General features: G+C 36.3%; 1 protein-coding gene across 2 annotated transcripts in view; it reads right to left on the bottom strand.

The window, feature by feature from the left end:
* The window catches only part of SLC25A12 (solute carrier family 25 member 12), a 46,189-nt gene that overhangs the window by 7,497 nt on the left and 12,321 nt on the right, over nt 1-26,371 (bottom strand). For both annotated transcript variants that reach the window (XM_066322831.1, XM_066322832.1), the window contains exons 5-13: nt 20,362-20,501; nt 17,717-17,863; nt 16,487-16,625; nt 15,174-15,267; nt 14,523-14,607; nt 10,343-10,427; nt 9,726-9,884; nt 6,471-6,523; nt 6,194-6,274 (exon numbers count right to left, since the gene is read on the bottom strand). In XM_066322831.1, coding sequence (XP_066178928.1) covers nt 6,194-6,274; nt 6,471-6,523; nt 9,726-9,884; nt 10,343-10,427; nt 14,523-14,607; nt 15,174-15,267; nt 16,487-16,625; nt 17,717-17,863; nt 20,362-20,501 — 983 coding nt within the window. The remainder of the gene's footprint in view (nt 1-6,193; nt 6,275-6,470; nt 6,524-9,725; nt 9,885-10,342; nt 10,428-14,522; nt 14,608-15,173; nt 15,268-16,486; nt 16,626-17,716; nt 17,864-20,361; nt 20,502-26,371) is intronic.

Raw genomic sequence — 26,371 nt, 5'->3', positions numbered from 1 at the left:
GAAAAGTTCCGATCTAAATAAAATTCATAAAATTTGCATCTGGCGAATTCTGTTAAACTTTTTGGTTTTGTTTGTATTGCACTAAGCATAAAAATTTCAAATGTCTCGCATTTCCCTGTATAATTTAAAAAATTATTTTGGTAGATAAAATGTTAAGCAGTGTGTTCTGGCTACATAATACAAGAGACCACACAAAAAATTCAAGTAACTTTAGGCTGCAACACTAAGCTAGAAATTCACTTCTTCTAGACAATTACCAGCTACCTGCCTATTAAATATGTATTATTTGCTTACATGTGTATGTGAAATTCCATTTTTTATTTTTAATGTTAAAAATTAGCACACCCTGCAGAGCAGCCAAAATAACTTTTCCTATTTGCCTAACACCCACCACAGAAACACAAAATAGGCCAATTTGTAAACATTTCTATTTTCTACCCTGAATTCAATCTTCCTGCAATTATCATTTTCCCCTCCTAGGTGCACAGCTGCCTACCTTTCTGTTAGTATCAGCCACAGCCCTCTTCTGATACAGAAAGCAAAAGACTCTGAACAAAACACATCTTAATAATTTAGTAGCAACACTAACTGGAAATACAGTGTTACAAATTCTATATAGTTAATACAGAATTATGTATTCCAACAGTATTAGATGATTTGGTGGTCAGGTTATTAAGCAAAATAAAATACAAGAAAAACCCTATGCTTATATTATCAGCAGAAAACCCATTGAAAAGCTCTTTAATTACATCAACACTATGAACATTGAATATTTACAGTGCTGAGAGACTTCTCAAGGCAGCTTCCTCAAAAAGACCTGTAACTACCTAGATACGCAGTGAAATACTCCTATTATGAGTATGTCCTATCCAAGTCTTGACTTATACTGTTTTACTTGGAGCTTGGCAAACTTTCCTGCCCAGCAGTGATTTGATTCACACAAAGAGGAGCTGCATTCAGTGGAGTGGCACAAATGAGTTAGCTCCCTCAACAGATCACTAGTACAGACAGGACAAGCATTAACTTTAATACAGAACATGTAGCACAAGAAAACTCACTTTTTCACTGTGTATTGTCTAAAGAATGAATGCAAGGGTGGTTTTTTAGTTTGTCTGTGTTTTCTATTTAAGTAAAAGGTGGCTGGCTATCTATCTGACAAAGAACATGTGAGGCAGAGGAGAGTGCTGCCTTGGGAAGCAGAAGAGCACTGCAGAAAAGGATGCAGAGGAGAATGACACAAAGGATCTCCAAACAAAAATGAACTAGAAGCAAGTAGGTTTGCAGTACAGATCTCCACGCTCCTGTGCAAATCATTAGCAATCAGCATCATTCTTTTTTCAAAGTCTCTTACTTCAGCTGTCAGCTATGTGTGTTAAATCCATGTGCACGTGTATATGCACACAGAGGTATACATTGCAGTCCCTGAATTGCTTTTGGAGATGGTGCAGTAAATCTAGATTTCTCTCTCATAAATCCTCGCTTCACACATAAATTGCAACAGACACTTTAAAAAAGGTTGACAAATTTGTTTCTGAATGGAGGTTATTCATACACATCAAAAATACCAGTAATAAAAGCTTCTACTTAACCTTAATGTCATGTAAAATAACTCTACAAGGAGCAAGTAAAGGAACTAAATCTGACAGCAAAGGTTATGAGAGAAAAGATGTAGTTTGAGATCCCACAGCAAACGCCCCATGACATGCCAAAGGCTGAAGGAAATACACAAATGACCCTGCAACATGAGACCTCTTGCCCTTTCCAATTCCACCCGAGAGGCATATGCTCCAAAGGGGAGAGCCCTACTTCAAGCCCTTCCTTCCTTCCTTTTAGAAACCACCACATCCTGGACCACAACTATGTCCCACAGAAGCAGCTAAAATAAGATGTTACTTTAAACAGTCTTGTTTAAAAACATCAAAAGAACTTGGATTTCTTTCTCTAGGCAAAGCTGACATTGTTCATGAACCTAGAGTGAGTTACTGTCTCTTTTATTAAACAATCATTTTCTCTCTGATTTTAAATGTCCACAATCAGGGTAAAGTAGTAAATTTAATTCTGTTACTAACCTTATTTTTTTAAAGCATAATAAAAGAAGTAACGTATCTTCAGGGTTTTGAAGGAAAAGCAGTCTGACAGCTATAATTCTATATTTTTGTGCTTGTTTTAAAAAAAGTTAACATTTTACATTATTCTTTCCAAACTAAATATTTGACACATTCCTATTTGCCTGATAAACCTATATGCATTTTTGTATGTAAGTATGTATATTTGCAAAATTTGTAGAGAAAATATTTCTTATAACTATACCAAAAAAATATAGACTGAATCTTAGATTTACATTTATGAAAACTTCAAAATCAGTGGTAAATTTGACCCTTTCTGTGTATGTATGTATGTATGTGCAAACACAAACATACACACACACGTCCCAACCTCTAATTATGAACAGATGCATTGCCTACATCTCCAAAGGTTCCCAAGACCCTTTCTGCCTGGCACCCCACATCATCCTTCTTCCTACAGCATAAAGCAAAAACATCTTTCTGAAGAAACATAATTCATCCATTTGAAATGCTAAGCACCACGCACAGGATGAGAAGAACCCATTTCTTCCAGTGTAACTCATAGGAATTACAGCCTAAAATCCCAGTATCTTTGTCTACTGTAACCATGAATCCCTCACACAGCGTTAGGTGCCTACTTCAACATTGCTTGCCAGGTGAGGATGAGTGATTCCCTACAGCACCTTGGCTTTCACAATGTACTCACATGAGTCATGTGTGTGAGCTCCTGTGGGAAGCACTGTCCATATCAGGCATGTGCCCTCTGCTTCCCAGGCCTCTGTTGGGATAGAGGGAACTATTGCCAAAGCCTCACAGTTTCCCTGCAACTCAAAGCTAATGGTAGCTGAAAACTTCAAAGGCAGGAATGCAGGTTAATCACTGAATTACAATGAAATGTAATTCAATTAATTACAGTAACAGTAGGGAAAGAAGTTGTTGTGTAAATATGGATAGTGCTGTTAATGATTAACAAACCAGCATACTTCAGGCAGGTAGGAAGATGGGATTTCAGTTTCATCCATCAAGGACAAGAGCTCTTTCATTGACAGGTGTGACCTGACTGCTGTAACCGAGCTGCCCCACACAGCTACTCTGCAGTTTTCAAATACAGCTACAGCTTGAGAGCAGCTGGGAATATTTGGGCTCTGACAGAGCAGACCCTGCACTTCCCAGTGACATTTACACTGCCCAGCAGCCAGCAGGTAGGTTTAAAGGAGCAGAGGGCACGGGCTGCCTGCGGGAGGTCCCTGCCCTGCAGTAAGGAAGGAAATACAAGAGACAGGCAGCTGACCATAGCAACAGGCACTGCCTGGGCAGAACTCTGGTAACTGCTGTGAGAATGAAGGGGTTTCTTCTTACTGGGAATGCGACTTTACTCCATAAGCTTACAGAAACTGAGAATGATAGGAGCCTGAGAAATAAAATTTTGGCCAAAGTGGTTCAGTCTCTCAGGGTTAGTATTTCTGGAGGAGGGATGTGAGCAGCCCGCTGTGAGCAGCTCCTTTGCTGGACAGTACAGCAATGCTTCTAGAGCTCCAGAGCTGAGGACACAGACCAGCCTACACAGGGTCTCCTGAACCACCACTGTCCTAATGTCAAAGGTTTCACCTGTCCTTATGTGTGGGTCTTAGAAGACTGTAACACCACACCTAAGCTTTGATACAGCACTGCCATCCAGAGAGGAGAATTTGCCATGTCTGCTGGAACTTTGCCAAGCTGCCACCACTTCCTCACAAGAACTCTTGACTGCTGTTTGAGGACTGTGGCATGCATGATGTGCTTTTGCATGTCTTGAAAGAGGGAAAGCTTTTAAAAGTATGAAAGGTATCTGCTGTAAACTCTGTAAAATGACTGGACAAACATAAGCCTTGCTTATCTTGTTCATCCACCAGCATTTCCATACCAGAAATGATCAAAAACTGCATTATTCCTGTTAATGAGGAGATCGTCCAACACTAAACACAGGTAAGTGAGGGTCAGAGACACTAGTAAGTCCATCTCTGAGTAAGTCCATCTGTGCCCACATACATGTGGGCATATAGCTATTTCTTCTGATATTATGACAACGTAAAAAAGTGTGTTTTAATTTTAGCCTATATTTATAGTATACTATTAGCAAAATATTTAAGTGTTGAACAGTAACAAAAAGCCACAAAAAACTGAGTTACCCTAATCCACATGCTGAAAATAATTTTGGCATATATAAAATCCAACCATTCCCACATAAGCCCATCATTTTGTACTAACAGAGACAGAAGGAAGAGAATAAAGGAAAAATGAAACACGCTCAAACACAAAGCTTGAAAGGATGAAAAAAAGAGAAAGATTAATATCTAACTGCCCCTGCTTTAGCCAGCTGATACCTTCAGACTCCTAACCTTATAGGCTTGCTAACAAAGATGCTGCTATTTAGGAAGAAGTGGAATTGCTAAAATAGAACTAAGCAGCAGTAGAGACAAAAAAAAAAAAGTCTTCAACTGGTAAGATATCATATGATCCAGAGGAAGCTAAAAAGAAACACCCCTCAGGCTGCTGAACTGTGACCAACACTTCTTCTATAATTTTGTTCAACAGCCTCCCAGATTGAGTGAGATTACTGTCTTGAAAAAGGAGATGAAAATACCAGTTCAGACAGTCAGCTAGAAGGTGTTGTGTTTAGACAGAGTACAGATTTGCTCATCTTTGGAAAAACACCCAGATCTCTGAAAGCTTATCCGAAACTCAATTTTTTCCCCCATTTTTGCATGTTCACAGTAAGACAATGAAGTTATTTTGAAAACTGAGTACCCAGTAAATTGAAAAGGCTCTAATGTAGATTGAATTAAGTATTATCTATTTCAGTACAAAATAATATAAAATAATAAATTTCACTATCAGATGTTTGATTTTAATTATCAATTTAAGCACAACACAAACACAAATGAATTGTATTCTCTGCCATTACAGATGACCTGTATTTGCTTTCTGTGTTACTGAGCTTTCTAGAAAAAGGTTAGTCTTCTGCTAGCTACACATTAGAGCTGCTTTCTCACATTTCTCAGAAAATAAACTTTGTACACTGACAGGTGAAGACTCAAGCATGTACCAGGCTGCCAAATTCAATCAGGCAGAACTTTAAGCAGTCTCCCTCCAGGGCTGTTTCTTTGAATTAAAAGTTTGCAGAGGTCAACAACCTTTCTGCCCCAGGTTTTGTTGTAAGCCAAGGAGGTTTTATACCAGCCTGTCAGCCTACTCAACTGGAAGTCATTAGTGTTCTCTGCTACAAAAGAAACCCAACTCAAGCCTTAAACATATTATAGGGTTAACAACTGTCGGGGAATCCCACAAATGAAATTAGCCAATGTGCAAAACCAAAAGAAATCTATCATCAATATCTATTCAAACCACTTACAGATTGCTAAAACATCCACTGAATTACAGCCCTCATTTCAACAAAAACATGGTTTGTTTTTTAACTGTATTTGGATGAGGGATGTAATTAGCATCTGGAGTAACATAGCTGCATTTTACACCAAGTCATTTAAACAGACAATTCACTCATACATGTTACCTGAAAGGTAAGGCTACGTTGGGTTTTTTTTCCATATTTTCACAACAGTAAAAATTTCACAAACAGCAAGTTGAAGAGTGTATTTCTTTTCCTTCTTAAAATCTTTGGCAAAAATTCGATTTTCTTAAACCATTCTAAACATCTCCATCCCTCCCCTGAAAGAAACTTAATCATGCCTATAATCCATTCTCAAGGAATACCTGTATCTTCCCAAATGATGAATGGCAAGCCCATAGAACATATGGCAAGGGAGAATAGGACACCTTCCTCTTGGGACTTTGTGAAGAAAACCAAAGTTTTATTGACATCTTTCGAAGTTTTATTTCAGCTTTCGCTGAAACTGAAAGCTACAAACTGGGCCAAAACAAGTTGTTTAAGCACACCATCTCAAGAGAACTTAACTCAGAGATATGTTAAGCTTTCCAAACAGAAAAAATCCTTTTTTAAGTTCTTGTGACAGGGAGAAAAAAGAGCACTCCTGTTCAAATTGACAAAGCACACCCATTAACTGTCATTCCAACTATTCTGAACATGACTGAGAATCAATTTTTCTTAGTAATACTGGACAAATACTTACACAGCCTCCAGCAAGGACCTCTGCAGGAAGTGGAATGGAACCATCTTTCTTAGTAAATTTGTCTCTGACAAAGTCATTAACCTAATAAAGATACAATATATTACATACTATTTTAAGTTCTTTTTCCTCCTTATTAGTATACATCAAGTACATCTGTAGCCATATACATTAGAATGTTTGTAAGTGGTCATCTTTCACACATTTTAGAAAATAAATCCTGTGCATGTTAACAAACAGAAGCAAGCCAGGGAGGAAAGAAAAAAAAAAAGATACGTACAGTTAGCTTAATAGCCTTTTCTGGAGCAACACCTATCAGCTGTGGTAACAAGCCTATAGAAACAAAGACATCATAAGGCAACATTATCTTCCTAATAGAGAAAATAGTATTTTATCAGTGCTGTACAGAAATGCCTTTTTGCACAGGGACTATCCTTTGAGGTGGATGGCATTTAAGTATGAGATGCTGCTAGAGCACTGCATATTCATACCAGTATAATTTTATATTATAATTTTTGTTGAAAATTATAATGAAACATGTGACCAGATCTGCCTTCCTCGGCCAAGTCAAGCCTGATGCTGTTGCTGTACAGAAGGAAAAAAGTTTAAGGACCAAACATATACCTGGGCTATTTCTATTACGTAAAAGTTTGCTTGACTTTTTTAGCCCCTTAGCATAATTTTCCTATAAAGCTTGCAATCACTTTTTAAAGTGGGACAGTAATTGTGTGATATACACATGACTATGATAAATTATTAACTCACTTCTTCTTGCCTCACTAACCTGAGTTTTCTGAAGACTCAAGTCAACTAAGGGGTATAAAGGATTTTCTTTTATTCAGTTCAACATAATAAACTAAATAAATTTAAACCTAAAAATTTAAACCTCAATAAATTTAAACTAAAATAAATTTAAAACCTACTAATAATAAGCATTTTTTATTTTACTAAGAGGAGGTATTAGTGGACAGAAAGTGATTTTGGCAAGGCCCTTGCTCCTGGAAAATAGCTACTATCAAAATGAACTGTCATTTGAAAAATGCACATACACTTTTCTAGGAACTAATAGGTTTTAAGACAAAAATCAGTAGATGGCAGTCTTAACTTTCTAACGTAACACACTATCATAGCATCTGTTATTTTTAAATCCATTTTCTCCACAATCATTTTCGCATAGGTATAGATCATAAAAATTAAAAGAAAGTTGCTTTTATTAGATATGGTCACTTCCTAATGCTATTCCACGGTTATGGAGTATCATTTTGTTAAATATGTTTGCCTGTATTGATGCCACCTTCCACTATTTGTTAAGTATAGAGAAATCATAGCTAAAATGTTCAATGTTCAAAATTCCCAGAAGTACTCCTTCTGCAGAATTTTTATACTACTTCCTTAAAAGAAAGCTCAGAACAAAGGTGCCTTAATAGAAAGTGAGGCAGTTAATATATCCAGTGTAGTGTTTTCTTCCAACATAGTACTTTCTGTGCCATCTACAGACTCACTATGCTGAGGGAAGGTAGCTATTAAACACAAAGAAAGGTTGACAGTAAAAAAAAAAAAAGGTGCCATCCCAGCCTGAATTTGTGATCTTCTGACAAGACAATCCAGTTCTGCAATGCCTATACTTAAAAAAAAAAAAAACAAAACCACCAGACCAAACACTGCAAGACAATCCCTCAACTCTGCTTTTTAATGGAGCTGAACTCACTGGGCACACACATTTGGTGTGCCAGAGAGCCTGGAACACTGCATGGTCTAGTGAAGGACCTGAGAAGAAACTTAAAGGTTGGATGCCAAGAAGCAAAGGTGTCTTTATTTTCTTGACCAAAAATAGTAAGTTTTTCTTTAGAATTTTAACATTTCCAGTTTGTGTTCAGTTTTATTTTTTAAACTGCAGGAAACAAATACATTATACCATTATATTATGGTATAGATGTACTGTTATATTACAATACAATTAGGATAATCCAGCTAAGGAATGTAAGAACCCAGTAACAGACCCACAGTCAACTCCGTAAGTGTTTCTGCTGTTTAGTTTAACATACTTCCAACAAAACATGTAAATCTCTGAGTCCAAATCTCAGCAACATGCTGACCATTAACTGCAACAGTTTCAAAACAACTACATGAACTTCTTATCCTAAATAATCTTAGAGAAATTATTAAATAGACTATTAAAAAGTGTAACAAACTGACATTCTTTCAAACAAGAACATTTTTTTCAAATGTAAAACACTGCTTTTAACTCATCAATGGAATCATCCTTGAATTCAAAGTGTTTGAGTAAGGTCAGAAAATAAAACTAAAATAGCAAATTATTTTAGATGCTGCTGTGCAAAAATAGGGGTGGGGGGCAAGAAAAAGAAAACAGTACTGTAGAACAGCACTGAAGAATCAGTCTCATAGATGTAACTCAAGTATTTGCTTTTATGAATGATTTAGCATCAAAAAATGAAAACTATTTACCACTAAGACGTAATTTACACAGACTACAGCTCTTTCATTAACTTTGCACCAACATATTCCTTCTCATACTTGCATAGCAAAATCCTGAAAGACCACAAAACACTCTTTAGAACACAGACTTTCACATGTGAAAACTTCTTAGATACTGCCCATAAAGGACACTGTCCAGTGTCTCCACTGCCTGAACACATCACAAAAGCAGAACAAAATGCTGTAGCCGTCATGTGAGTTTGCTGCAGCTAAAGAAACAGGTGTGCAAATTAATGAATACCTTGCTGATCCTTATGAAAATTGTGAACTTCATAAAGTTATGGGAAATTACAATTAAAAATAGAGAATTCAACTAAGTATCTGTTCAGAGGGCTGTCAAGCACGTGCCCTGTTCGTAAGTCACCTTACCAATGTGTACAAAACTCAGTCTAACTGATAAAAAGCTGAATTCTTAACCTGTATCTTAGAGTTTTATCTTTTTCAAAATTACAATTTCTTGAGTTTCACTGCTAATACGTTAAAGTAAAACAGAGCAACATAATTCAACACCAGAATGCGACTTCCATTCAGCAGATAAAATTATAAAAGTAGTCCCACTAAAAAAATTCAAAAGTGTGAGGCATAAGATCTTGCATCCAGTTTACAGATACATTTCCAAGTTACTGTCTTTTGTCTCTTGACAAAAAAATACCTGCTGTAAAACCAATCTTTATTCCTCAGACGCTGCTCTGCTCCTGATGTCTGACCCCAGCCAAAAGCTGCAATCCTCAATTTGTGAGATTACAATTATATCCTCAACAATTACACCCCAAAAATTAGGTCCTTAAATTACTTAAGCAGCAAGGAGAAAATCACTAACAACAACAACAAAATAACCCCAGTTTTTCCCAGCAACTGTTTTTGATGAAGGGTGTGCAATGGAAGATAAATACTGAGCTCAGAAATGAAAGCAAAATTAGACATGATATAAAGTATTCTAATTCTCCCATAGGAAACTAGCTGTTGAGGTATTAAAATAACAAAAGGGGGTCAGAAAATTACTGACTTGATGTATATATATATATTTAAATTCACTTACCTCTGTAGAGACCAAAAAAGCCTTCAAAACGCAAAACCTTTTTAAAGCAGTCAAAGCTGTTTTTATACATCAACTCTCCTACGACTGAACCTGTGGTGCGCTGATTCTGCATCCGAGTTTTCACCAGGTCTATGGGATACACTGCAGTAGCACCAACAGCTGCAAGAAAGCACCTAGAATATTATTTCTGCAATGTCATTGTTGGTGGAGTATATGATTATTGTGATTATTTTCTACAGCATTTCTTTAAACACAAAGAATATATAAGTTGGTAAGACCTCTGGTAACTTGGAGGTAAGAAAGAACAACAATGAAGGTCTAGGAAAAACATCTCAAGGAGAATGGATGACACTGTTACATAAAACAAGGTGTGGAGAATGAAGAGCACCTAGCTGCATCACCACTAAGGAAATTTGTTTCTTGCATCATTTCAAAGGACTACAGAGGGATTCTAGATCCCAAAAGGAAAAAAAGGAAGCAGCACAACCAAAATGGTTCCAACATCTGATTTTACACATGTATAACCAAAACATCTACCTTAGATGAGATCAAGTAGTCTGGTAAAACAGTGTTAAATTAACCCAAGCTTAGAAACAGAAAGCAGAAATATTACTCACCTCCAGCTATTGAGCCCAAAGTGAACCTGTAAGCTGACTCAGCTATCTGGAGCCAAATAGGTCTGCCTAATTCTCCAAAAGATTGCTGTGTGAGGGAAAAAGAAATGAAAAAGAGCTTGAAAATCTGCACAGGAAAGCAAAGGCATCTGTGAATTGCTTTTACGATGGTACAGAATCTGAGAAAAATTAGTGGCTTTCTGTTCAGGAGGAGGAAGAAAAAAATGTCTGTTGTGCCTACTGGATGAAGCCCATTTTCCAAATACTCCTTTTAGAAAAAAATCCTTACATATTCCTGGTTGTGCCAAACCAGTACACTGGTATAACCAAAACAATGATGCTCAAGAAAAAGAAGACAGAAACTCTATAAAGAACTTTGTTATTTTCTATTCTGTTGCCTTTGAATCTGCAAGGCATGGAACTCCCTTTTGACTCAAACAAAATTCATATTTCAAAAGGAATTTACGGAATATCTTACAGACAGACTCTATAAGCACAGACCATACTTTAAGATTACATATTCATTAACACATAGCACAAACATGAGATTTCATGTCTTCAAAACAAGTAAAAAGTCAATTATTCCTACAAGTATTCTCCACAAGATGTTTTCAGGCAGTTGCTATTTTACAGAGCAATGCTGACCTCAGTCCTTTCAATTACATACACTATTATAAATGTGTTATGTATTCTAAGTAATACAGTCTGCACAGAAAATAACTGCAGGGACTCATAATTATGTTGTTATTAAATGGCTATTAGAAACAAGGTAACTGATTAACAAGACGTGTTCACAAACTTGCACCATCAAGTACCTAAGACAGGCCAACTTTTCATCCAAACATAAATAAGACGATTAGAGAAGAACTAATAATATGCAGTACAATTTGTTTGGGCTATATAAAGGGCCAAGATATTAACTGTTAAATTCCATAGTAAAGCAGATACTAAAGTCCACTTTCCAAACACAAACCTGTTTTTCCTCAAAGTAGCCTGTATTGTTAGCAGATGTGCTCCTGTCACACAGCTGGAATGTCCACAGACCCCAGACTGGAGCATATTAGGATTTTTCACAAAGATTACCACACACTTCTCAGCTCCCTCTCCAAGGCTGCCCAGCCAGGGTACTCTCAGCTCACTGAAGCACCACAGAAAGACAGTGTCTGCCTGAGCACAAGCTGCTCTCTTTGGGCTGGTGTTACACTGGATGTGCAAAAGCCTGCCTGCATTGCATAAGGTGCTACATGGTATAGATATACTCAATGTAGGACAAAAGCCTATGAGGTCAAGATGAGATTGTTACCTGTAAAAAACCATGCATTATATTTTATACCATTTTTCCACAGAACAAAAAGGTACAGCTAAGACCGCTTCCCTCCACAAGACATTCTCCTCCCCCACAATACAGCTTAAGAGAAGAATAGAGAAATTCCAGGTAGTACCAAAATTACACACTGCACACGCAGACCAGCATAAAAAAGCATAAGTCAAATGTACTGCCTTTACAAGTAATAGATGCGATAAATCCAAAGAATGTCCTCATGATAGTAAAACCACTATGATTTCTTATTCTTAAAAAAAACAAAAAAACCCCTACACATACAAAACCTCCCAAAGGATAATAAAATAAAAAAAACCCACAAAAATAAATTGTAAAATTCAGATATATTTCTTTTGATTCATGTAAATAAAAGACACATGCAATAATATACCCCAGAAAGCCTTAGACCCAGAACTAGTTCTTCATTCCACTGAAATTTTCTCCTAGTTTAGCACACCTGCTGCCTTTCAGCTTGTTTAAGATTATTCTTTTTTTTTTTCAAAGCTTCACACGGTTCTCATCAAAATCCAATCACTGCATTTAGACATTAATCTTAGTGAAAGCATCACTGAACATTAAAAATCAAATTCTTTCTGAAGGAAATGTCACTTTTATATTATTAAATAAGTGTTCAAAAAGTTTTCAGTTTGCTTGTGTGTTCAGATGGATATGTAAATGAATGTAATTAATGCTATAGCTTTCAAATCATGAATATTTATAAAGAGAAAATTACTGTAGCTGTCATCCCCATAGGATATTCAGCTGCTAAGCTTTAAAAAATCTTACACAATGAAAAAAAATTGACAATAAAGTAAACATGGTTGAAAGCAGGCTAATTTTCATTTCTACCAGATCTATATAGAGTGATTTTCTGTAAAAATTTAGATTTTCTTTACAAAGGGATTTTTAAATCATATAAAACTGATTACAGAATTGGTTTCACTTCCCAGGGACAGCTGGACCACAATGAGATGATATTTGCTCTTCATGAATGGATATCTTTCATTTTGTCAATATACTTAACTTACACTTAGGATAAAGTCTAATAAAAGATTGTTCCTTATAAACTAAATAAAATGGAATTATTTTGCTTTCTGGTGCCTGGTTTTAACACAGAATGTAGAATAAGATGGAAATATTATCTATCTACTACTTCAAGAGTATGAAGAGTATATTCTCTTCTAGTGATGAGGGAAACTTTCACCAGTGAGCACGATTTAAAAGAGTGCCAAGCTAAAAGGTAGTTCTGAAAAGGGAAGTTAGTTAGTATTTTGTCCACTCAGAGAGTTAAGTACGAAAACACTGATTAAAACCAAAGCTGGCAGTGGAATGTCATTACAAAACTTCTTTAAAAATATTGACTAGCCTGGACAAACACTGTATCTACAACGAGGCATTCCATTCCATCATTCTTGCCATCAGGAATCCACAGAAGACTGTTACCCCTAAGCAGGTTTTGGACATGTATTGGCTCAGATATATCTAACTACCTAAGGACAACCAAGGACATTGGAAGGGTAACATCAGGAACAGTTAGTTCAAACTAACATCAGGAACAGTTAGTTCAAACGTATTAGTCTGAGCAAACACTGCTTCAGACTAATACGTTTGAAAGAGTACCAAATTATCAAATTCTGCTCTAATAACAGTAACTAAAACAACATAAGTTAAACACCTGTACAATCTTTGGTCCTACATCTTCAGCCCTTACTGTTGTAAAAAGAGCCACCGAAGTAAGAAACAACTTATATTCAACATCCAACTGCACAGCCTGGAACTCCTATGCTGTACTATACATGTGTAATGTTTATTTAGGAAATTATGATAAAAGCATAGCTAGCAAACATAAATGTAAACCTCTGGTGAAATAAAAAGTTGACATTCTATTACAATATTTTCATCTTCTGATTCTACCCTTTTCATCAATCCAAATATACTTGAAGTTCCATTCTATGGTTTAGATTGGATAGACAGCAAGTACAGTAAAACTCAAGTATCATATTAGGTAAATGGGTAAGCCAATAATTTCATCCCATTTTTCAAAAAAGAACACATTTATAAGCTTTACATTTAATATTCGTATTTTTTACTGCCTATATTGAGTAGTGGGGCAAAGCTGGAGGTGGGGATACAAGGGTGGCTTTGTGAGAAGCTGCCAGAAGCCTCCCTGATGTCTGACAGAGCCAACACCAACTGCTGGCCAAGGCCAAGTCCATCAGTGTCAGTGGTAGCACCTCTGGGATAATGCACTTAAGAAGGGGGAACAAATCCTGTGCAAGGGCAGGTGATAAGAGGAGTGAGAATATGAGCAAAACAATTCTGCTGGTGCAAAGGTCAGTCAAGGAGCAGGAGGAGGTGCTCCAGGCACTGGAGTAGAGATTCCCCTGCAGACCCTCTAGGACCCCCCACAAGGAACAGGTGGATGCACCCCAAGGAGGCTGTAACTGCATGGAGAACCCATGTGAATCTATTCCTGAAAGACTGCACCATGTGGAAGGGACACACACTGGAGGAGTTTGTAAAGAACTGGGTTCCACAGGAAGAATCTGTGGAACTTCTCACACTAGAGAAGTTTATGGAGGGCTGTGTCCTGTGAAAAGCCTTTCCAGGAGTGAACAAAGGTATTCACTGTAAGGAATCCAAGTATCCATATATGCTTATATGTAAACAGGCCACTTTGACATCTGCATACCTTGTCTAGACACATACAGTATCTAACAGCCTGCCCCATTTCTATCCTTACAGCAATACACACAGCATGTTCCATTTGTCAGGAAATCTATTTAAAGTGCATTACTCTTATTTTTCATTTGCAAGTACATGTTAACATTCACTGAATTTCAACTTTTTTTTTCCACCTACCTGCCTCTGGAGCTCTGCCAGGTTGTAAGGTAATGCACCTTCAGCCAGTGGTGCTATTCTCTCAATATCTGCCAAAGTCAAGCGCCTTTACGGAAGGCAGAAAAGAGCAAATTATGGTTAGATAAAGCAACAAACACACTCAGTACAGTATTCTCAGGCACACCCCACAAAGTACATCAGAGTTTAAAAAAAGACACCTGTCATATCTTAATGCAGACCTAAGAAGTCTGCCACACTGCATTAAAGAATGCTTAGAGATGAAGGGAACACAGATTATTCAGAAGCAAGTTCTTCATTACTTCAATAAGGAATATAATACACAAATTAAACCATTTCTAGCTATTTAAACATAAAATTTGCATGCATTAAAGATCCATGCAAAACACCAACCAGTGCATTGCAGCCTTTTGGGAGTATTGTATTTTGCTACTTCATATGTATACCTATAATACAACAATTAATAATTGTGCTTGACATACACAATTCACTTAAAAAACCCATGCACACAGTAAAATCAGTTTACATTTAAATAATTACTGTAACAAAATATAATGGAACACAAACCCTTTTAAAATTAGGACAAAAACAAGAGGTCACAAAGGAAACACAAAAATTATGATTGCAAAATGATAAAATTCATTATTATGTTACCCAGTAACACTGTATAAGTCTGTAAGTTGGTAGAGAATATCTATTTCCAGCGGTGTAATTTGTCCAAAGTGGATTGCAGAGTGTGCAAATTCCTCTGGATTTAAAAGGGAAAAAGAAATACAACGTTTGTGTTATTTGTAATTATCCTCTTTCAATCCTTTCAAATAACTTTAGTATCATAAAAATGAAGTCTATCACCAAGAAGCAAAATCCATAATGCAAAGGGAAAAGGCATCTATAGGAGAACACCTATCCTGAAACAGGCCTTCCCAACACAGACCATGTCTGACCTCACAACTCCGACTTATGGTAAGTATTCACCAAAGACAACAAAAATCCTCTAATTAGGAAGCTTAATAAGACAACACCCACAATTTGTGATTCTTGCTTCTGAAGTTCTGCAAAACAGAACAAAACAGAAGAATGGTCCATTATTCACAGCTTTAGGGGCAACTGACTCATCTATTCCCCTTATGTCCAGACTTCTTCCTCTCATATCTCTGAATGACTCCAGCTTAGGTATCCATCTGGCCAAATTACACAACATATTTATGACATACTTGGCAAGCTGCAGTTAACAAGTCTGAGCAGTGAAAACACAGTAGCCCTTTTTCTCAATACAAATCCAAGCAAGAGGTACTTATGCATCTATACCAAAAAACATTGCTAGGCGCTTCATTAGGACAATTTGGAGGATGAGAACAAGCATGTTATGCTTTCCTTCAAGGAAAATTATGCAGAACATATGAATATAAGCTAAACAAAGAAGAAGAAAAATAATAAAAAGAACTTGGCATGCTTTTTACCACACAATGGTTTAGCTGGTTCCATCCATACACATAGTAAAACTGGTGATAAAATCTGTCATAAAATGGCTACAAAAGCAATCTGCTTACATCTGTGACAAGACCGAAATAAGGCAACCTTCCATATGCACAGGTCTTTGTTAGGTACTACCTGGCATAATCTATATATAAAAACCAGTCATGGATTTTCAAACTTAAGCCATTCCACCACATTCCCTAGGAACTTCTCTAAGCAATAATGCATCTCTTGCATGGAGCTGTAAAATCCTCAGTATTATACTGACTTGCAGTTAGTCATTCAAACAATAAGGCCAATACAACTCCTGCCAGAATCCTCTTCTCCTTAATGAGCTAACTGAAAATACTTACTAACCTGTGAGAATGAAAATCTTCACCCACAGCTAAAAAACCACTTTCTCAGTGGCAATAAACTCACTTCTGACTCATCTTAACCCCAATTACAAAATGAACAGAATAAAAAAAAAAATTGTAGGAAATATATCTTACCTTTTGTGACTTCAACATCTCTTCTTGTACCTGCTATATTACTGTATATCTTCCTAACAAGATCCATGTTATTCAAAAGGGCATTAAATGCATTGAAAAAGGAGAAGCTGACCTGATGCGATACAGTTCCACCAGCTACCTTTGAAAATTAAATTAAAACAGTTAAGTGCCTTAAGCAATTTTACAACATCTTATTACAATTACAGAAACATTCATTTGAGCAAATTATGAGGGAATTAAAATATCTTTCTATTACTGTAATTTTAAGGTATTTTTAATAGAAACATGAGAGGAGAATTATTAGACAGGATACTATTTTTGTGGTAAAGATTGAACACTAGGAAACAATTAAGAAATAATCATATAAGTAGATTATTATTCAAGTTATCTGATAGACACATTAGAAGTGTCACTGAGTAGTCTTCTGAAAGAGAAATGCAAGCAAATGCCTTTAGATAAAGGCACTAACTTATTTCTTGCATCACATACATCAGTGACCATTTACTTCAAAGTCCAAAGTTAGTAGATACTCTAAATTTTACAGAAGACAGTATGCCTAATGAGTAAGGCAAGGCAAGATTTATAGGTAAGATAGTAAGATAGAAGTTATTACTTTATCTTTTATATAAATTTCATTCTTATGTAATATTCATACTACATGCTTTCAGATTGTAACTTGTATGTTATTACTTTACCTACAGATCTTGCCAAACTATCAGGGCTGTAACCAGTCTACCTCTATATCTACACACTGATTTTCCAAATTCTGATCTGAAAAAGAAAAGAATGCAAGAGTACACAAAAGGACAAAATTTCAAGTAGTCTCCAGTTCCTGAGATGTCATATATTCAAATATAAAACCCAGATGCTTTTGTCCTAAATAACTTCCACTGGATTTGATGATTTTAAGGGTCTTTTCCAATACGGTTCTACAATTCTATGATTCCTTCTGTACCAAGTGGTTTGCCCTGCTCTAGTGGAAAGCACAGCAGACTAACTCAAACTTCTTCCAATGGCACTTTAAACATGGAAACCAGACTGCCAACCTCTTCACTACTGCAGCCAAGGAATGCTCCCATGTTTCACCCTGCCCACACTGTCATGAAGCTGATAATCTCTAGCACCAAGGCAGTGAGTGATAAGCAGGTAGAAGACAAAGAGAAGCAGTGCCACCTTCTAACATCACAGCCATTAAACACTGAATTCAAGGCATTTTTTGTTAACACTTACTGAAACTAAATTTTCTTCCACAAATGGAGTTAGCATATGGGAGCGAATGGTAACCATGATCTCATTGAAGTCCAGCCCAGTTATCAGACCACTTTTACTTTTGTCCTTCAATGCAAATGCCTGTCTTGCATGTTCTGATTGCAGCTCCTAGAATGAATATTCAGAGATAGCAGATTAGAAACAAATGCTGTAACCCACTGTTCACAAAACTTTCACTAATTTCATATTCTTATGCTCCATCAGGTACAGACCTGTTGAAAATAGACAACAGACATATAGACAGTGGCATACAGCATAAAATTCAAGACCAGCTCAACTAAAATAAGAAATCTGCATACTGATTTTATCCAGATTCATTTCTCGGTCAAAGAAAAGCCTCAAATCAACTGTAAGGAAATACGCACCTTCACTAAATTATTTAAGAAATTAACTTCATAAACCCATGTCCAGCCTGCTATCTATTCCTTAATTAAACACTTAAGTGCTAGAAAAACTTCTGGTACTGATCTTGAAGACATAAAATGAGCTGATCTCTTACATATCCAAGATGAAATATGACTAGGCTATTATATACTAACTCAGTGGAAAGTATTTGAAAATAAACAGGAGGACAGTGAAAATTATATAATATGGATTTAGATTGCCCCAAACAGCTATCTCCCATAATGTCACAAATGGTCACTCATTTGAGACAATTTAAAACTCCTATACAAACTATAAAAACCTTCATACAAAGATCACTGTGGTAACCTAACCTCAAGATAATAATGATAGTTGTAAGTTCTATGTCCAGAAAAAGTTGTTTCCTTCTATTCAAGCAAACAATAAAGCCCATTCAGCTGTCATTCAGACTTCTAGAAGCCACTAAAAAATAACCATGTTCTGACAGACAGTAAGAAGAGGGCAAACCACCTAGCTTGTATCACCTTTACAGTAATTTCTCAACTCTCATAATGTCATGAACAACATTTTCTAGATCAGGGTACAACAAACCCACTCTGAATAAAGTCCCAAACCATGAAAGACAGTGTGAGACCAAAAGAGGAAAACAATCTTATATAAAAAAGGAGGGACAAAAGTATCCAAATAGCGTAAATACTGAAATTACTACAACCCATACCAGCCTCCTCTACTAAAGGTTTTTATTATATGATGACAGTAAGAGGCTACTGTATCTTACATGGCAGTATCTTGGAAAAACAAACATAAAACCAGAATAGACATTTATAACTCTGCTCTGACTTCCCAACAAATCATTTTGGAAGCAGGTGCAGAGGAGGGCCATAAAAATGATAGAGGACTGGAGCACCTCCACCATGAGAAAAGGCTCCAAGCTGGGGCTGTTCAGCCTGGAGAGAAAAAGAAAACAGAAGGCTCCTGGGAGACCTTACTGGGGCCTTTCAATACTTATGGAGGGCTTATCAGAAAGATGGTGACAGACTTTTTAGTAGGGCTTGCTGTGACAATGGATAATGATTTTAAACAAAATAAGGGTGGCAAAGCACTGGAACAGGTTGCCCAGAGAAGTAGTAGATGTTTTATCCCTAGAAACACTCAAGGTCAGAGAGCTCTGAGCAACCTGATCTACTTGAAAACATCCCTGCAGATTGCAGGGGGGTTGGACTAGACGACCTTTAAAGGTCCCTTACAACCCAAAATATTCTGTGATCCTATGAGGTATTTTTATCTTGAAGAATAATTACAAATTATGTCAAGGCACATCTATCACTCCTTACATTTAAGATAGTACATACAAAACTTTTCTTGCATCAAAGGCAGCTCTAGAAGGGCATAATCTATTTTTCTTCATGTCAACTAGACACGCAATTTTAAGTTATATCACAAGTTGGTCATTGTATGTTAATTTATGGAATTCAGTGCAATTACCAACAACTCTGTGAACCTCCTTTCCATGAATTACAATGTAGATTTCTCCCACTTTGCTCTTTCTCCATCCTTTATAGATGACATTTCCCCTTCCTACCTTCTAGTATAATGTTCAATTCATAATATGTTTTAACTATAATTTTTTGGCTTATCACAAAGTACAGTTTAAGAAGTTAAATTCTTTAAAGCCCAATCCCTAAAGGGTAGTTCAGCAACATCACAGGAAACCAGATTTACTTTCTGCTAGCTGGCTGCATTTAAGACTGAACTCACAGTATGTGTGTGGTAGCATGCATGCCAGTGAGAGAAAAAAAGTGATAAGTATTAGAATGTTTATAAAACTAAAGAAATGTTACAGAAGCTAAAACTTCTGCAGGGGAGTTTTTATGGTCAATAATAACTGGCTGTATTAAGAACATTAACTTTCTCTGGTAGAGCTTAGCTTTGCTACTGAATTCCTATCACAGAAAAAGCAGACCCTCAACTCAGTTTAATGACAATCAGTAAAATGGTTAACTTCATAAACAGTATGTTTTGTCCCATTCTTTTAAAGGATGGTATTCAAGTTACAGCACAATGAGTACACACTGCTTACAAAACTGGTATGGAGAAGTAACAGTTCATCATTAGCTGCCAGGATTAATATCAGATAAGTATTATCACTACCAGAATAAACTCAAACTTTTTAATGGTATTAGTGTATTATTAAAAGTTAAATGAATTTCAGTTCCAACTTTGGAACAAGGTTAATAACTGACCTGAAGAAACTGAGTGAACTCTGCATAGTTAAGATGCTTCTTCCTGTTATGTCCAAAATGCAGTCGAATAAACTCACAGTCCCAGTTGAACGGGATTTGAAGATGAATAAGAGTTTGTTCAAATATTTCTTTGACATTTGCTTTGGGGAGGGAAAAACAACAGGTGAGCCTTGGGGTACAGTAAATCTACAAACATTCCAGGAGGACAAAAAAAATATTACATCAGCAGCCGTTTAAGAAGTGTTTTTAGCTTAAGAATAATTGCTAACTAAACCATTACAGACCTGTAAAAGAACACATTTGAGACACAAATGATACATTTTGTATTACTGCATAAAAACATGGAGTGAGCGTTTTATTTAGTTTTAATTAAGAAGCAATTTCCCTCATACATGACAAATAAAAACTATTTTGCATTCTGTTATAAGAATCAATAGTGGTTCTCTGTCTCTGCCAGGAGTCAAATTAAGCCCTTTATCAAGAGCAGAAATACCTGCACTACAATCTCAGGCAATATTTGTCATACTAAGTATGGTTTGATTGAAACTTGATTATTACAATCACACTGTCTGAATATGGCTATTGAAGATAGGTATAAGAAATGACATCTAAAACATATCATTAACTCAGCAGAAAGCACGTTATTAGATGCTTTTGATAGGGCCCTAGCACAAAAATCCAATCCTATAAAACATAATTGGTGGTCTCAGTTATTAAAATGTTTTAAGATAAGTGAAGATGGAGATATCCTCCTTTAAATGAAGAAAAAACCTGTCATTTCAGATTATGAAATTCTCCACATGTATACTGTACAACTGAAATCTCAATGCGAAACATATTATCTGAATTCAGGCAAAAACCTCATCTGAAAACCACCATGCATTATTCATACACAGCACTGCCATGCTGCAAAACAAACTTGCTTTTTGTGCAGATTATCAAACACATGAACTGTATAACAGGACATCTACCCATAGCACATGAACACTTTCCAAGATCTCCCTCACAGTAACTGAAATGGTTTGCCAACCTAGAATCTGCTAACAACAAAATAAAATGTGGCATAAAATTAAAACCTAAAACAAAATACAAAATATTTAGCTGATAACACACCTTTTATATGTTTAAAGTTTTGCCAGACAAAACGCAATGAGAAAGAAGAACTTATCATTTGATAACTCAATCAAGTCATATTTATTTGAAGTAAATGCATTGATTTCTCTATGCTTAAGGACTACTTGATTCATTCATAGTGCCAGTTCTGTAGTCTATTAGTTCTAGAGCAGATCTATGAAATCCATTATATGCTTTCATCTTTTCAGTGAAAAAAGGAAAGGACATGCCTAGAATATATGTCTCAAACCAGGGGTATACAGTTGGATTCCTTGGCTAGATCACCTCCTTCACAGTTACACTGAGATTACACATTCAAAGGGCAGATTATGGCTAGTGATAAATCCTTACGTAAAGGTCAAACACAAGATTCAACACCCTACAGTTTAAACCAGTTTCCACCACAAGTTAGGCTAAAGGACTTGTTAAGGGTCAACAAGAACCTAAAAAACTATTCTGTTTGTAACTGTCTACTCATGCCTACTCACCAGTATCAATGTGCAAGGTGAGGGTTAAGAAAAAAAAGAAGCACCAAACACACAGTGCCAAACTATTCTATTTTGCCATACCTCCTCTGAAAGTTCTGTTGCAGATTTACTGTTGCAGATCAAGAAATGCAAATGCATATTTAAATTCCCCTTTAGCACTAATTCACTGCAGCTTCTGGCCAAGCTAGTCTCCATGTACTACAAACACAAACAGATCAGTGCAGCTCATTATGGAGCCTGCAAAACGGCAATGAAGCTCAAACAGAGCAGAAGACAGGCCAACTCTACTGGCTTGGCTACTAATGTAGAGACACGGTGCCAACTGGCTACTCCTTACATGTATGTAAAACTGACTTCTAATACACACTGAGCTCCATGAATGAAAACCCAGAAAAGAATGTGCTAAAGCAGTCAGAAAATTTAAATCTTATTTTCACTTGTTTCCAACAATTGCTTCTCTTAACTTTAGAGAAAGATAAAAAAGCCTCACTTTTTTCTTTAAAATTATATTTTCTTATTCATCCATGTTCACTGATACAGATTTTCATTTGTTTTTAGTGAGACTTAAGCCCCTGGTGTTTTCATAACTCTCAAGCATTTAACTGTATACTACTTAAAAAAACGAAGAATCAATTTCCTACACTCAATCTTTTTCTTCATAAAAACATCTACAACTACTCATCAACATATCTCAAGTCAAGATTCTTCAGTATATAAAAATAACAGTTAATTAATTAATAAATTTATATTCAATAGTTAAGTGTATTGGTACTTGATGAATTCCAGAAATGGCTAAACTAGCTATAATGAACAGTATCCAAACTAGCTTGCTGCCTCTCTGAAAACTGAGGTGCCTTACTCACTTCTCTTTTCCAGCAATTTCTCACACTCAGTATATTCTGCATGTATTAAATTAGTGTGGGTTTGAAGATATACACTGCTATATAGTGCTTCATTACTTCCAAGTTGGGTTGGTTTATGAAACACTTGGGGGTACAGAGGCAAAACTGTGCTTGTTATGAAAATCACTGAGCCACGGAATGGCTGGAGGTGGAAGGAACCTTAAAGATCCCCCAGTTCCAGCCCCCAGACATGGGCAGGGGCACGTTCCACTAGACCAGGTTGCTCAGAGCTCCATCCAACCTGACCTTCAGCACTACCAGGAACGGGGCATTCACAGCTTCTCTCAGAAACCTATGCCAGTGCCTCGCCACCCAAGGTAACTGATCCAGTTAAACCCATGGAAACACTGAACAATTTACCAAAGCCACCTGTGATTCCCAAACATCTCTTGTTTGGTGCTAAAACTGACTACGGCTACCCACAAATAGCGGTGCTTTCCTCACAATATGCCAACAACACCTTTATAATCCAATTCTGCTGGCTCTTCTATTACATTAACAGAAACAGCCATCACCACAGCTAACAACTTGTGTGACGAGAAGCAGCAAACAGCCAATGTCGAAATTATACACAATGTGATCATCACCTACATTTTCCCATTCTGAATTATCAACAAATGTTCAATTTTTAATTTTTTTTTCACAGTGGAAGCAAAGCACTGACAACAAAGAAAAGAGGCAACATTAATGTACAGATGCTGGCTTTGCTTTTTTTTTTTCATCTTTCTCAGTCAAAACCTAGTAATGCTTCTAAATTAAGATAAACTACAAGTGTTTCAAATTTCCAACAGAGCTATTCTGCAGGGGGCAAACAGCAAATTATTTTTCAAGCCTTTCATTTTAGTAGGACATTTTACAGAACGCATTCATTGTCCCTGTCAATACATGTTGCTCATTTACTAATGTCTTCTACTCTTTGCTCACCTTTCTGTAGCGGAATTCTTTCCTACTGAGCTGATAACTTTCTTTCCAGGCTTATAGTAATGCATTTTCTTCACAGATAGGCACACAAGTCAGAAGCCTGATGACATACTCAACTTACCATCAGCCCCAGGAACAATAAACCTACTACTCTAGTGTACTAGTACATTACCTCCAAGGCGACACACATTCTCACAAGATTGCTTCAGAATTTCCCCACCCAATCATTTTAAACAAATTATAGATGCTTGGAGCAGCTATCTGCAGGCAGCACACACATGACTGGCTCAACTTCCATCAAACACTGTTACCTATCAGGCTCAGAAAAACGATACAAAACCCCAAAGATTCCAGGCAATAATCAATTTCATATAAGGAGGAAGAATACTTTAAATTATAAACACTATGAGGTCTTGTTGGTGGCCCACTGTGGGGATGAGCTCAATACTCCAAGTAAACCTCGTGGCAGTACCTATTATTTATTTTGACTTATCAGCTCCCCGAGAAGCAGAGTGGAAAGCTCATACAATTCTAGTGCCATCAACCTGTTAACAGTTTGCCATTCCCTCACATCAGTGATAAAAAGCAATCACACTTCTTAGAGACACAAAAATAGAGAAGTGGTAAGCTTTAAGCAGCAGCATAAGTATGGTAAAGATTTGTTTAACAGGATTGTTTTGGGTTTCTTTAAATCTGCCTACTCAGTAATCTACTGTCCAATTTTTGCATATTCACGTCTAATGTACAAAATGAATTTTAACATTTATATGTTGCTATTGTACACTATTTATGATAAGCGCATATTTTCACTTTGAAGGACAAAATAAGGAACCACAGTTAAGGGCAAAAAGACATTTTTGTAGCACTTGATGCAATGTAATACAACAATTACTTTTACATGAGAAAGTTTAAATAGAAAGAGTTACATTTTATTTCTACTCTTATTTCAAAAAGATTACTGATTCTATTGAAAGATGAATGACAGCCATAATAAAAAGCTGTCAATACATATAATTTTAACATGGAGGTTCTCCTTTTCTGTTCCCTCTTGTTGAACTATGGTTTTGAAAAAAAAATTAGTAGTAGTAGTAGCAGTAGTAAGAGGGGTTCCCGTTCTGCATTGCAAACAAGCATTCAAAACTGTACTTGAAGCCTGAAAAAAATCACGTAACACAAAATAAAAGGAAAAAAAAGTCTAAACAGTGATATTCCTACATTATCTGCATTATATGCAAAAGACACTTTGAAAACAGGCAACAAATGTAGCAGAATGTAATGCAGAACTCATAGGAGGCCAAAAAAAATAGCAGTTCTGGTTTACAGTACTTGATGAACACATGGATTTTCCTATGCTGTCCTCATGTCTGTAATCATGTGACTGTATTTTTCTGTTTGTATTTTAGAATATATTTCCAGTCTTTATGGTTGCCAGTAGTACTTTTGAAAGCAGAATTTTTAAGATTAAATCCAGATCCTAGCATTTTCAACCCAACTGCCCTTTTAGATATGGTGAAGGAGTGAGTACTAGAACCGATCCCTGTTCCCTGAGAAATAATACTCATAAGCAAAGCATAAATACCGATTCAACTCCTTTCTTTTGTTCTTGCTCATCTTCTTGCAGTGTTCTCAAACTCTGTGTCCCGATTAAGGGAAACCTGAATTTTCTCTCTCAGATTAAAACTTTTCTTAAAAACAGATTGGGCAAAAACTTCACTATCCCTGATACTCAAATACTGAAACTATTAAATTGATGTTTATTATTTCAGTTCACCAATACTGTACAATTTTCTCATAGCTGCATTATGAGGCATCTGATCGCCTTCCTCTCCCCAATGCCTTTGAAGAAGATGTTATACCCTGCAAAATATTTGTAATTAGATTTTGAGTGCAGCATGTTTTTAAAAGCCTTAAATTCAGTTCCATAAATATTTTCCAATTATCTCCAAAATAATTCTGAATGCAGAATAATCACAAACCTATTTTAGCTCTATCTTTCTATCCATACCAGCATGTGTATTTAACTGAAAAAGCATCTGTGAAACTCTCTAGTTCATCAGAGAATGGCTTTCTTTGTGGTGACTCTACAAGGAAGAACAGCTGGAAAATGCCTAGAAATTGTATATTCCAATTAAAAGTGATGCAGTCCAGATCATTCTATGGTGTGCCAGAGAGATAAATTACAAAGAATCCTTTTACTTCCAGTTGGACAACTTATTTTTCAGAGAAGTTTCGCAGATAATCACAGACTTCACCTTTTAAACACAGTAAAGATTATCTGCTTCAACATAAGAAAAAAACAAAGAGCTTCAGCAGATTTAATATTCAGGTTTGCTTTAACCTGAATTCAGGTCAGACGATCTGCAGAGAAAAGAAATAAAAATAATATTCCTTAGCACAATAGTGTTAATTTTATGGAGTGTTTTTGAATATTTCACTCCTGTTAAGTACCACAGTCAATACATCCCATAATCAAAGGAGCAAAGCGCTTGTCAGTCTTCTCTGGCTACAGACAACAACCTGAAAAAAAAAACCCCACTTGTCTTCATCAGCTTTAGCTGTTAGCATTTAAATATTTTATGGATAATG

Source organism: Sylvia atricapilla, chromosome 7, assembly GCF_009819655.1.
Source record: "Sylvia atricapilla isolate bSylAtr1 chromosome 7, bSylAtr1.pri, whole genome shotgun sequence".
Classification (NCBI taxonomy): Eukaryota; Metazoa; Chordata; class Aves; order Passeriformes; family Sylviidae; genus Sylvia; species Sylvia atricapilla.
Note: the sequence above shows the minus strand (reverse complement) of the source record. Positions and strands in the feature narration are given on the sequence as shown.